The 12441-nt window shown below is 38.8% G+C and overlaps 7 protein-coding genes across 7 annotated transcripts in view; 2 read left to right on the top strand and 5 right to left on the bottom strand.

Annotated features, from left to right (window-relative positions):
- The window catches only part of LOC104699915 (methylenetetrahydrofolate reductase 1), a 5034-nt gene extending 4616 nt beyond the window's left edge, over positions 1–418 (top strand). The window contains exons 10-11 of the mRNA XM_019227379.1: positions 38–98; positions 190–418. Coding sequence (XP_019082924.1) covers positions 38–98; positions 190–267 — 139 coding nt within the window. The 3' untranslated portion in view covers positions 268–418. The remainder of the gene's footprint in view (positions 1–37; positions 99–189) is intronic.
- On the bottom strand, positions 309–1596 carry LOC104699918 (aminoacyl tRNA synthase complex-interacting multifunctional protein 1). Its single transcript, XM_010415313.2, has 3 exons — positions 1032–1596; positions 721–927; positions 309–616 (listed from the first exon to the last, which is right to left on the bottom strand). The coding sequence occupies exons 1-3, from the start codon at positions 1548–1550 to the stop codon at positions 467–469; spliced, it is 876 nt and encodes a 291-aa protein (XP_010413615.1). The 5' UTR covers positions 1551–1596; the 3' UTR covers positions 309–466.
- LOC104699914 (methionine aminopeptidase 2B) lies at positions 1737–4795 on the bottom strand. Its single transcript, XM_010415310.2, has 11 exons — positions 4419–4795; positions 4148–4190; positions 3946–4053; positions 3627–3726; positions 3391–3536; positions 3213–3304; positions 3033–3127; positions 2652–2748; positions 2398–2541; positions 2085–2302; positions 1737–1982 (listed from the first exon to the last, which is right to left on the bottom strand). Exons 1-11 carry the CDS (start codon positions 4588–4590, stop codon positions 1872–1874), a joined length of 1326 nt encoding a protein of 441 aa, XP_010413612.1. The 5' UTR covers positions 4591–4795; the 3' UTR covers positions 1737–1871.
- LOC104699913 (QWRF motif-containing protein 6) lies at positions 6577–8551 on the top strand. The gene is made up of 6 exons (XM_010415309.2): positions 6577–7486; positions 7573–7692; positions 7816–7932; positions 8030–8119; positions 8230–8337; positions 8476–8551. Exons 1-6 carry the CDS (start codon positions 6638–6640, stop codon positions 8542–8544), a joined length of 1353 nt encoding a protein of 450 aa, XP_010413611.1. The 5' UTR covers positions 6577–6637; the 3' UTR covers positions 8545–8551.
- On the bottom strand, positions 8625–9288 carry LOC104699912 (SKP1-like protein 13). The gene has a single exon (XM_010415308.2). The coding sequence runs from the start codon at positions 9235–9237 to the stop codon at positions 8776–8778; it is 462 nt and encodes a 153-aa protein (XP_010413610.1). The 5' UTR covers positions 9238–9288; the 3' UTR covers positions 8625–8775.
- On the bottom strand, positions 10240–10930 carry LOC104699911 (SKP1-like protein 5). Its single transcript, XM_010415307.1, has one exon. The coding sequence runs from the start codon at positions 10928–10930 to the stop codon at positions 10454–10456; it is 477 nt and encodes a 158-aa protein (XP_010413609.1). The 3' UTR covers positions 10240–10453.
- LOC104699910 (squamosa promoter-binding-like protein 12) overlaps positions 11295–12441 on the bottom strand; it is a 5344-nt gene continuing 4197 nt past the window's right edge. The window contains 2 exon segments of the mRNA XM_019227378.1: positions 11295–11838; positions 11935–12301. Coding sequence (XP_019082923.1) covers positions 11416–11838; positions 11935–12301 — 790 coding nt within the window. The 3' untranslated portion in view covers positions 11295–11415.

The following is a 12441-nucleotide window of genomic DNA, read 5'->3' as shown; positions in this document are numbered from 1 at the left end:
GTTTCAAAGTCTGGAAAGACGAAGCGTTTGAGATTTGGTCAAGAAGCTGGGCTAACTTGTACCCAGAAGACGATCCTTCTAAAAAGTTGCTCGAGGAGGTAAAGAATCTTCCTTCTGTTTCCTTCTCTTCTTTTCTTAAACCTGATTGGTTTTAGCTGTACTGATAAGAAGGATCTAATCAATGTGCAGGTGAAGAACAACTACTATTTGGTAAGCTTAGTGGACAACGATTACATCAATGGTGATATCTTCTCTGTCTTTGCTTGATCTCCGAGAAAGCCGACCGCAAAGAGGAAAAGTTCTATTTCGGGATTTGTTTTGTACCTTTTAAAGTTATAACCTTATTTTGATGATTCAACAAAAAAAAAAACAACAGTTTGATTTGCAATGAAAAAAATTGCCTTGGCGGCTTGTTCTTTCTCTTCTTTGTCAAAAAAAAACATCTTAATATAGCTTAAAAATAAAATCAAGAAATGTTGGCATTTCTTAAAGATTTTGAAGTAACAAGACCAGAAGATGTTCGCATCATCAAATGCTCGTCCTTAAGCATCGAAACACCAGACGCATCAGTCTTCAAAAGCGGTTGCACCGATTCCCACATCTTCTTCTTTTGAACCTGCAACAACCAAAAAAGAACACATAATTTGAAAAATCCCATCACTAACAAGTAACAACAGACATTGATACTGAAATGATAAGTGGTTTGCAGGCAAGGGAGACCTTATTAGGAGGTGCAGGTTCAGGAAGCTGCTCGAGATCGTCTTCGTTACCAAACCACACTCTATCTCCAGGAACAGAGCCTTCAGGTGGAACAAGAAGCTCAACATTCTCATGAGCAGAGTCAGACGCAGCTAAAAGCATACCACATGACTTAACCCCTCTCATATTCCTCGGCTTCAAATTAGCCAGCACCACTACTGATGCACCCTACACATTCAGCTCATTGGGAAAGTTCCTCACACAAATCAAGATCATAATTCTCTCACAAATTAGGACTTTGGAATCGAGAAAAAGAAACAATGAAAGCTGACCTGAAGGAGATCGAGAGGAACGTATTTGACGAGACCACTACAGATGATTCTGGGCTCAGCTTCACCGACGTCGACTTCTTCAACATACAGAGAATCCGCTTCCTCGTGTTGCCAAGCTTTCACAATTCGTCCTACTTTGATATCTAACAGATTCGCCGTCTCTTTCACACTCTCCTCCTCCTTCTGAGACTCGCTCTTCTTCTCCGATTCATCCGATGAAACCGTCGTGCCGGCGTCGGGAGCTACCGTGCAGAAAGTAGCAAGTCGAGACCAAGAGCTTTGACTACGCTGGTGATAAACGCCGGAGACTCGAACAGATGAGGAGATTGCCGCTACTTTCTTCGATGAAAAGGAAGCGATGAGATTTGGACGGCGGAGAGGAAGCGATGAGATTTGGACGGCAAGAACTCCAGCCTTCATTTTCAGACCACCGGAAAATGCAGCTATCGTCGCCGCCATGGATTTAGTTAGCTCAAGATCTATCTCTTCTGTTGTCTCTCTCTCTCTCTTCTTCACCATATCTGTATTTATACATGTAAACAATTTTTGTTTGTTTCTCACTCTACGATTTGACTTGAGAAATTTCCAAAGCGTGAAGATTTACGAATCAAATTACTCATCTTTATTAGTAAGATTGATGAGCAAATTCATGTGAAGTGCAAATTCATGTGAAGTGCAAATTCATGGTTTTTTTTTAACAATCCATTGAAACTTTATAAAAAGGGATTCAAAGCTGTGTTAACGACGACAAAAGAAACAAGCAGTTGCACAAATCTCCACAACAATATGATATAAGTAGATCATCAAACAGAGCAAAAAAAAACAGAGGGTCTGAATCAGTCAGTAGTCGTCTCCCTTGGAAAGAACTTCTTTGCAAGTAGGTCGGAGTAAAATGGTGTGCTCATACTGTGAAACGTAGCTTCCCTTCACATCACACAGAGGTGGATACGGCTGAAAATCAAACAATGAACAAGGTTTATGTTTTTTTCCAACTCAGGATAGATCTGGGGCAAAATGAATCATCATCTAGACACTGGTGTGAGAAAATTTTACCTGAACAATGCCAGAGTCACACAGATTCTTTAGAGCCATTAAGTATTTGGTTTCACCAATGCGGTCCAGATAGCGTCTGCAGAAGGCAAGTGTCGAGAAATTCTTGTTAATGGTGGCAAGGAGTTGTTTTGCTCTAGGCAACCTCAAGGGGACGTGGCCAACGTCAAAGTTCTTCATGTAATGGCTACATTCCAAGTCTTCTCTCACATATCCTTTCCCTGCAATATAACAGAAACAGAGGATAAAACATTGGTGACTCCTAAAGATGCAGTGGCCTATTCTTTAGAAGGTTGAATGTGCAAATCTCTTTTACCGGTTGATCCAAATGTCTCGATGGCATAAAACTCCCCCTCTTCCATCTTTGTCTGCTCGCCTCCTTTTACGATAGGAACGGATTTCCCAGCATGTATCTGATAGGGTCCAATGCTATGCCCATTCAAGTTTCGGATACTTTTAACTGCCAAAAGCACGTAACATATATTAATGTTTACAAATTACATTAAGGGTCGACAAAATGTGACACTGATGTAAGAGCAGATAATTAGATGTGCCATCGGATAACAATACCTGGGAAGACCTTTCCATTGATTTCAACCTCATAAGACTCCATGACCTCCTGAATTGCAGCACCGATATCACAGAGACGGACATCAATTCCAGCTTCCTGAACCAGCCAAAAAAAAACCCACCAAGGAGGTTAGGAGCATAACCAAATGGTTCCCTTACAAATCAAAGCCTAAATGAAGTCATTTTACACTGAACTTAGAATTTCAGAATTCATTTAGACTCCAGTGTAGAGAAGGACGAAATAGTAGGAAAAGATCAAAAGGATAAAGACAACATAATTAACCAAGCTGAATAGGGCAAAGCATAACAACATTGCTTCATCCAACTGGTAGATTGTATATTCATGAGGCAATGTATATTAGCAAAAAGAAGAATCAGCACCTTGATACCAGTATATGTAGCTTCGCGAGAGGCAGCTAAGAGAGGATCAAACATAGGGTTGAACGCAACTGTAAACGCACAGTCAATAATACGCCCTGCGAGAGAAGTGATTCAAATTTTTGTCTGACATTTGTAACGAAGAAGAAAAAAAATAACAGAAAGGAAGATTTGCCGTCATACCATCAATATGTGTACCAAAATCCAATTTCATAACATCATCGTACTGAAGTACAGTCTTATCCCCAGAGTTTGGTGTCCAATGAGCAGCAACCCTGAAAGTTAAAAAAGTCATTCGACTAAAGAAGAACAGAAAAGTGTTGATAGAAAGAAAAAGTTGAAGGCACATGTCATAACCAACCAATTCAGAGAGCATCCGGTCGGGAATGCAATACCAGCTTGAAGACCATTCTCAGAAATCAACTTACGAACAGTATTCTCTAGGGTCTCACATATATCAGTCATCAACATTCCAGGCTTCGCTATGCTTCTGACATATTTACGAACCTGAAAAAGATGGCCAAAACGATCTTTCAAGCAGCTGCAAAAAAAGATGCCAGAATCTGTGGTCATTCAGTGAAAAAAAAAACTCTAAACCTGGCGATGAACTTCTGCAGCTTGGCGAACAGAGTTATATATTGGCTTTTCAAAACGCTCCATCTCTCTCTTCTCTTCAGATGTTGTTCTCCACAGGTTACTAAAAACAGAGATGAAGCACCAATATATTAAAACAAACAGAGTGATTCAAGGTAAACAACGAAGAGTCCTGACATGAGAAAGACTGAAAATCCAATAAACTCAAAGAGTAGAGAAGACAAAACTGGTATTCTATTCTTGGACAAAGTCAACTATAACTTATGAAAGATTTTCCCAAAAGCTGTCCATGAACGGGTAAAGAGAATGGCATGAAACTTACTCATCCTTATACTGTTGGATTTCACCTTCAGGAAACTCCCCAGATGGGAAGAGCTGAGCGACAGGGATTGAAGGTGGATCAGTCTGCTGAGGGAGTTCCTTCTTCTTCCTACAACATAATCAAAACCATCAATAAAGCAAACACCAAAAGTTACAAGTTAGAAGAAAGAAAAAAAATAGACAAAAACAAAAACATCTCTTACTTGCTTTTATTTTTCTTCTTCTTCTTCTTCGTTGAAGCCTCAGCTTGAAAATAACAAAAGTGTTATATTTACACAACCATCAGAACAAAGGATCGAATCTAAGAAACTTCAATAACATTTCAAGACCCAAACTCAGATGGACTAATCCTAGAAAGCTAGTTCCTTTCACAAACATATATCGAACATTTATAATCTTAACGCCCAAAACCATGTGATTAATCAGTAGACCAGAAAAAAAAAAAAAAAAAAAAAAAATTCCCAAATTATTCACCTTTGCTTCCTTCTTCTTCTTCTTCTGCATCGTTCTCCTCTTTACCATCGTCTGCAATCTGAAGCTTCTTCGAAAGCTCAGATTCCAATTTCTCCTCTTTTCCATTAGAGGATTCAGCGCCGCCATTCTCCACCACTGGAGTTACAACAACATCAGAGCTTTCACTCGCCATATCTTCAAATCGATTCTCACCTCAAAATAACAAAACACTAACCCCCACCCACAAAAAAATTTGTATAAAAAACTCGATGAGAATCGCACACGAAGAAGAAGAAGTAAACCAGTCTTTCTCTTTCGTTACCCCTTTACTCTCTCTGTCTCTCTCTCTCTATCAGCTCCGATACTTTTTTGTACGGCAAACCCTTAAGATTTCTGAGAATTTGCAAAATGAGACTGTTAGACTATATTATTTATATAAATCCTCCTAATCATATTTTGCTTCTTAATGGGCCTTATCAAATTTCTTTATGGGTTGGGCCTTGGTTGGATTTGATCGCTATCTTATCGTTATGTTAACTTTTCTTTTTTTGCTATTGATTTTTTTTTGGTAACATATGTTAAGTTTCCTACTCATATTATAACTTTGATTGCCAAGTTGTGGAGAGCTAAGGAAATTAAGACTTGTAATACATATATACACTACTCTTATGAGATCACACTATACGAAGTAAGTTAACCTTTTTAGTTATGTTCACTTTGATTGCCAAGTTGTGGAGATAAGGAAATATTAGGACTTGTATATACAGTACTCTTCTCTTATGAGGTCAATATACAAAAAAAGTAACAGGACCTTGTTATAAGAAGAGACAGTAGAAAGTTAGAAAGAGCGAGTTCAAAATGGGGTCGGGTCTTCCGATGATAATCGCTTCTTCCGTAGGTTTGGTCTTTGTGATTGTCGTTGTTATCGTGCTTTGTCTTTGTATTAGATCTGCCCGCAACAAAACACGAGAGAACTCCACTTTTTATGATGTCACAGCTATATAGTTGTTTCGCCATTTAACAATTATTTTTTTTTCTTTTTTTTTTATAGATTTAATAATAATGATATTGTAACCTTGTGAAAGGTTTTTCAATAATTCTGTCATTGTGTTCTGAAATCTTTAGATTGGTTTGTCACTCCTCTTAGTTATCGATTGACGATCATGTCCAAAAAAAGAATTGTATATTACGTTTTATTTAAGGCAAAAATCATCAAATACGGACGCATGAAAAATAATTTAGTAATTAAATATTAATTCTTTAGAAAATGAATTACTTTTGAGGAGGGGCATAGAAGTGGACGCCGAGTCCAGTGAGGTGGACATCAGAGCTTCTTCCGTAATACCCGATGTTTGGCGGATAGTAGCACCTGCTGACTTTCAAACTTGACCATTCAGGAACTGACACATTCATGAAGTTGATCCACTCCAATAACTGATCCGAACAAACCGACTTCCGAACCGACCCGAACCGATTTTTAATTCGAGTCTATTCGGTGAAATTATTTAAAACCCGATTTTTTGCAAAACCAAATAACCCGACCCAAATAAACCGGTTAAATCGAACGCCGAAGACTACTTTCCACTATTCTCAGTTTTAATTTTTTTTTTTTAATCTTCTCTCTTGTCACCCGAATCTCTATATGCCTTGTCTTATGGTTTTGCTCTAGAAACGAAAATCTATCTCCCCTAAAAAATGCAAGGGATCTAGCATTGTCTGGATCGCATTTTTTTATTAGGCAACAAACAATAGGGTTCAAATCTCTCCGTAGAAACATGAAGATGATGATGACATCATGGCAAATGATAGTAGAGAGTGTAACTCGTAATGCCCCCCTGGCCCCCTCCATAGATAATCTAAAAACGTTAGGGTTCTTACATGAAATTTTCAATTTTGCTTTCAGTGGAGTTTCTAACAAAGCAAGCAAGCCTTAACCGGATCCTAAATGGACTAATTTACAGCAGGCCCGTTTAGCTAGGTTTGGCCCAAAATTATGGCCTTAGCTTGATTTTCTCATATATTAATGGACAATTTACAGTAATTAATCAGCCGTTACAGAGACAAGAGACCAAAGCCAAACAGCTCATTGTTCTGAAATAAACCGTAACGTATCTTCTTTATTCTTCTTCTTCTTATATTAATGGCCCATTTCACATAATTTCGAAATTCGAATCTGGACACAACCTCGTGCCACTGGAATCTTTTGTGATTTTTAGAAAAACATTTTAAAAAAAAAAGTTATGGAGGCGAAAACCAGCGGATCTAAGCAAAATCAGCCATTAACACCGGCAATATCAACGCGGCGGCCGAGAGTTAGAGAAGTTAGTTCCAGATTCATGTCTCCGGTTACTTCTTCTTCTTCCTCCGCTGGCGATCTCCACTTTTTTACTTCGAGTTCTCCTAAACACCACCAGTTACACCAACGCTCTGTTTCTGCTCAAAGGCATAGACGTCAGTTAAAATTGTCGGACGGAGACGAGAACCGCTCATCAGAGACGGCGGCGCGTAGCTTAGACTCGCCTTTTACATTATCTCTTGCCGGAAAAGCACCGAAACAAAGCCAACTGAAACCGCTCAAGGAGAATTCTCACCGCCTCGATACGCCTACGCTGCCGATCCTTCCTCCGCCGTCTAGGTCACGCCTTAGCCAACACAGATTTCTAACCGCTTCCGCTGCGACGAGGCTTCTCCAATCAAGCGGCATATCTAATGAGAAAGAAGGAGTCATCAACGGTCAGGATAAATCTAAATCCAACGGCTCTGATCAGTTTCCAACGCTTTCTTGCAGAACAATTCATCCTAGAGTCTTCAACAGTTCTGTAACTTCTTCTCTTAACCGAACTGTGAGCTCACCGTTTTCGAGCTGTACCGGTCGTGAGAGCAGTTCGTTTTCGCGGATAGGGTTGCCAGCATTGCCTCCCGTGGCATCCAATTCAAAGGCTCCAACGGATTCGAAAAAGCAGAGGAAGGCTTCAGAGCAGTTGGAAGATGTGCATTCTCTGAAACTAGTCCACAATCGTTACCTCCAATGGAGATTTGCCAACGCCAATGCTCAAATGAAGACTCATGCTCAAAAAGCTCAAGCTGAAGTCAGTTACTATAAGTAATAAGCTAATATATATCTTCTGTGAGCATGTTTTAGACTTTTTAATGGTGTTTTTGTTTTATCTTGAAGAGTATGCTCAATTCCTTTGGTTCGAAGATATCAGAATTTCATGATTCTGTGCAAAGGAAACGCATAGAGCTACAACGTTTATTGAGAATTAAAGCTCTTCTTGCGATTACAGAATCTCAAGTAAGCTTATTAGAGATAGTCTATCTCAGATAGATATACCTTTAGCTAGCTTTCACAATATTTGACTTCGATATGAGACTAATGAGAATAAGTTTCTTTTTCCATATGGAAACACTAAAATAGACTCCATGTTTGGAGCAATGGGCTGCTATTGAGCAAGAGTATTCGACTTCGTTGTCGCAAACAATCCAAGCTTTTTCCAATGCTTCATTACAGCTTCCACTTGATGGAGATATCATGGTATTATTATACACATCTTTTGTTCAGTAATGTCAACAACTAGGAAGTATATCATCTGCATATACATACAACTAAGTGTTTGCTTGCCAAAAACCAGGTTGATCCTAAACAGTTAGGTGATTCACTTGTGGCTGCTTCCAAGACTATTGACGGCATTACACAAAATGTTGGAATCTATATGCCAAAGGTTAGTAGGAAATTAGTATCAGTCTGAGTGCATGTATCAAGATTGTTTATTTTATAAAACGTAGCATTAAGAATCAAGTTTTGTAACTCCCTTATTGATATATTTTGCAGGCAAAGGAGATGGAGAGTCTGGTGTCAGAATTAACAAGGGTGACTAGTAGAGAAAAATCATTGGCACAAGATTGCGGAGTGGCTCTTCTTAAAACGCAAGCTTCACATGTACCCCCCCCCCCCTAAGCCTTTCTTTTACATATTAATTATACAGTTTATAATATATATGTTCATCATCCTTTGTTTTTTTTTGCATTGTATAAGAAGAGTTGTTTATAAAAGAACTTCTTCTATATGTTAATGCAGATTGAAGAATGCTCTCTAAGAAGTCAACTTATCCAGCAAACACCAAAAGAAGAGTCATCTACTAAGTGAACACAACTCTTTGTTCTGTTGGTTTTGTAGCCAATAAAACCGATGCATTTTGAACGAAAATAAATAGTTTCAAGGATTGATTAAGAAACCAAAAGACTTTTTATTTTATTTTATTTTTAGTTGTCTCCAAAAGAAAGATAACAAAGTCATCTAACATCAGAAAACACACCGAAGAAGAAATAAGACAGGACAATGAAAAGAAGCAAGAAGATAGAAACCTAATTAGAGGTTTCATTCAAACGCCCACTCATTCTCCTTGCGGAACTCTTCCTCTTCATCCGGTGTAAAATCGTTCTGGATGCCCAAAAGTGCGCGAATCTCTTCTGGCTTTTTACCAGAGATCATGTCAGCAACAGCTTGGCAAGAAATATCAAGGAGGTCTTTAATGTTTAGGTAATTAGCAGCCAAAATAACATCAAAAAGAGTGGGTTGTTCCATCGTCTTCAAGAAGTCAGCGTCCCACTTCTTGAGTTCCTCTTTGCCCTCGCCGGTTGAAGCATCAGCACCAGCGTGCTTCTTGCAATACTCGATCACCATCGCGAGGGTGGTTCCTTTGACGTTTGCGAGAGGGATCTCAGTAGCGACGCAATCGTCTTCAATCATATGTGCTATCGTCTGCGACTGGCTTGCGACTGCTTCCTCGATCTCAAACGCCTCGCCATCGGAACTCTTCAACATAATCTTCTTCGACATCGTTCCTTTTCGTTTTCCTTTTTTCTTTTTCTCCTTGTGGTGGCGAATGAAAGTTTTTTTTTTTTTTTTTTTTTTTTNTTTGTGATGTATGAGAATTGTGAGAGTTGCGATGGTCTTAGAAAGTGTTATTTATAGAGAACCCTAGTTGTGAAAGTCGGTGTGTAATCCTTTTCGAAATATGGAAAATTATTATTTTAGCCTAAAAAGTAAACCAAGCCTAAACCGGAGTCTAAAGTCAAATTAATTTGACGGAATCGGATAGGAATCCACGTGTCATAGTGAATGGCTTTGATACAATACAAGAGTTAAAAACGATTTTAACAACATCTGATTTTAAAACGTATAGTGTGAATAACAACAAACAAATGAAAAGAAAAATGGTAAACATTAAAATCGATTTTAACAACATCTGATTGCACTACCATTTTTTATCAGTTCTTGATTCTTCTCTCATCATCATCACTCCTTTATATGCTCTGTATATATCGAAACCACCACATTGTATCTTAAGTAAGTTAGACTTGAGTTCTTATATAATACAAGTTATGTAGAGCATGTTATACACCGAATCAGTCTGATGATAATCAAAGTATAACAGATTTATCATATTCTTAAGAGATGAATTACGAAACTGTTTTTGTGTGATTTTACAGAATATGACTTTTCACACGTTCTATTTTCGAATGTTCAATGCTGACAATATTTACATCGGTTTGATTATGATACAAGCATTTAAACCAAAATAACTGAGTTGAATATTGAAATTGAAGTGTCATGAACTCTGTTTCGGATTAGAAAACCCAGCTATATTCAAGAATTGCTTCAGAGAAACAAAAGACTGTTTGACAACATGGATCGATCTTGAGATTTGGTTACATATATGAATACCAATCAAAAGATCATCTCTAGAGCAAGAAAAAAAGATTGGTTTACATCTCTTTCAAGAAACCAAAAGAAACACACTCAGAAGAGATAGACCAAGTCATCATCATCTAGCATGAATAAAACTGAAAACGCACACACTAAAAGAAGAGAGATATAGACGAAGTCTTCATCATCTACATTGCATGAATAAAACTGAAAACCCACACACTAAAAGAAGAGAGATATAGACGAAGTCATCATCTACGTTGCATGAATAAAACTGAAAACGCACACACTAAAAGAAGTCACCAGGTACATCGATCAAGAACTTTTTGATATCGATCAGTAGCTCTCACTCGAAAGCCCATTGGTTCTCCCAGCGAATATCAGCTTCTTCCTCATCTGTTAAATCTTTCACGATGTTGAACTGTGCACGAAGCTCTTCTGGAGTCTTGCCTGCTGAGAGCAAATCGGCGACAGTTTGACATGTGAGATCAAGAAGGCTTTGGATGTTGAGATAATTCGCAGCCATCATCACATCAAAGAGGATAGAATGTTCAATCGTCTTCATGAACTCAGCGTCCCACTTCTTGAGATCTTCTTTGCTCTCTTCTACGGTCGAAGAATCAGAAACGACGACGTGCTTGTGCTTCTCGCAGTACTCGATCACTATCTTCAGGATCTTGCTTGTGATCTGAAGCGGGATTGTGGTCTTCACGCAATCGTCGTCAACCATATTCTTTAGCGTCTGCGATTGGGTTGCGACATCTTCGTCGATCGTAAACGAATCACCATCGGAGCTCTTCAACTCGATCATCTTCTTCGACATCGTTACGGGAAAGAGGTGGTTTCTCTAGTAGCAGATGATGATGAGAGAAGAAACAAGAATTGAGAGAGCGGTTGAAGAGAAATGAGAATGTAACTAACTTCTGAAGCTATGCGCGTCCTCTGTATTTATAAGCCCTCTCATCGTCAGAGTCGGTGCATGGGATCAACATGAGTTTCACAAAAAAGGTACTGAACCGGGTCTATTTTACAATTCGCCCATTTTCTTAACCGGGTGTATTTTAAACTTGGTCAGAATGGATTTTAAAATGTCAAAGAGGGGGAAAAAAAAATGGAAGTTGGAGTGCTTTGGGGTTTGCCATCAATATAAGCTACATACAAAATTACAAACAATCTTGTAAAGATGATTAGATGAATAATATACTAGATTCCAGTAAAATTTATAAAAATACACTCGTTTGTAGATTTTACAACAACACATCTTCGTTTAGAAGATTCTTCTTCTTCAATGTATAGAAGGATTTTTTACTAGCTTGTTCCATATGCAAGTAGTTCCCACCTGAACGGCTGAAAAACATAGAGCACTTCCGGGCAACTCTTGAACAAAAGAGCAACACAAACGCAAACCGCCGCAATCGCTACCATGGAAAGCATTGCTGGCCTATAAGCAACAGAACTGTGTTGTCTTGTGACAAACACACGTTTGTGATCACAGAGCTTACACTGGTTGATCTTCAAGCTTGATGAATCATTTAGACTCTTCTTTTCTTGTTTGTGGTCAATGTTGAAAGACTCTGGAATGTTGACCACCACGTGTTCTTCGGCGGTTGGTTTCCGGTTAAGTTTCCGTTGCACGAGATGAATATAGGAGAAGTGACCTCGTAAACGTGCGTAGTCTTCTGGTGTGAATCCTGTATGGTTCCGGGAAGTCTTCCACGCTTGAATACCAATCTGAACCAAAAAAGAAAGAACTTTTTTTATCAAACAAAAACAGAATTTGAGTGTAGTACACAAGTTAAAACGAGGGAAATCAAATTCAAATTTTACCATTCCGGGATCGTCAGTAAGAGCGTCCAACACATCTTCTGACCCGTCTTTACCAGCGGCAATGTGAAGCGGTGTTAAACCGGCTGGACCACTTGCATCAGGTCTAAACAAACCGGATAATGTTAGGTTCTTCTTCTTTGGAATGAATCTAAGAAGCATCTCAACCATGGGTTTTGAATTTTTCCTCGCGGCTCTGTGAAGAAGACACAGTTCTGACAATGCAGCATCAGGGGATAGATCAACCGTTCCTTCTTCAAAGAGTATATTCAATAGCTTTTTGATCACAGCACACCATTCCCGGTCCATCGAGAACTCGATTATAAACTTAAACCGTATTAAAGGGAATAGATGATCTGATTCTGCAAGTCTTGAATTGACTTCACTTTTGTGAAGAAGCCAACCAATTTCGTGGATGAAATACATTGCTTGCATTGCAGAATCAGTTCCGGTGAACTCTAATGTGCTTTCGAGTCTTCGGATTTCAGAACAAACATCTTCGTCCTCGGA

This window comes from Camelina sativa, chromosome 7 (assembly GCF_000633955.1).
Source record: "Camelina sativa cultivar DH55 chromosome 7, Cs, whole genome shotgun sequence".
NCBI classification, from domain to species: domain Eukaryota; kingdom Viridiplantae; phylum Streptophyta; class Magnoliopsida; order Brassicales; family Brassicaceae; genus Camelina; species Camelina sativa.
Note: the sequence above shows the minus strand (reverse complement) of the source record. Positions and strands in the feature narration are given on the sequence as shown.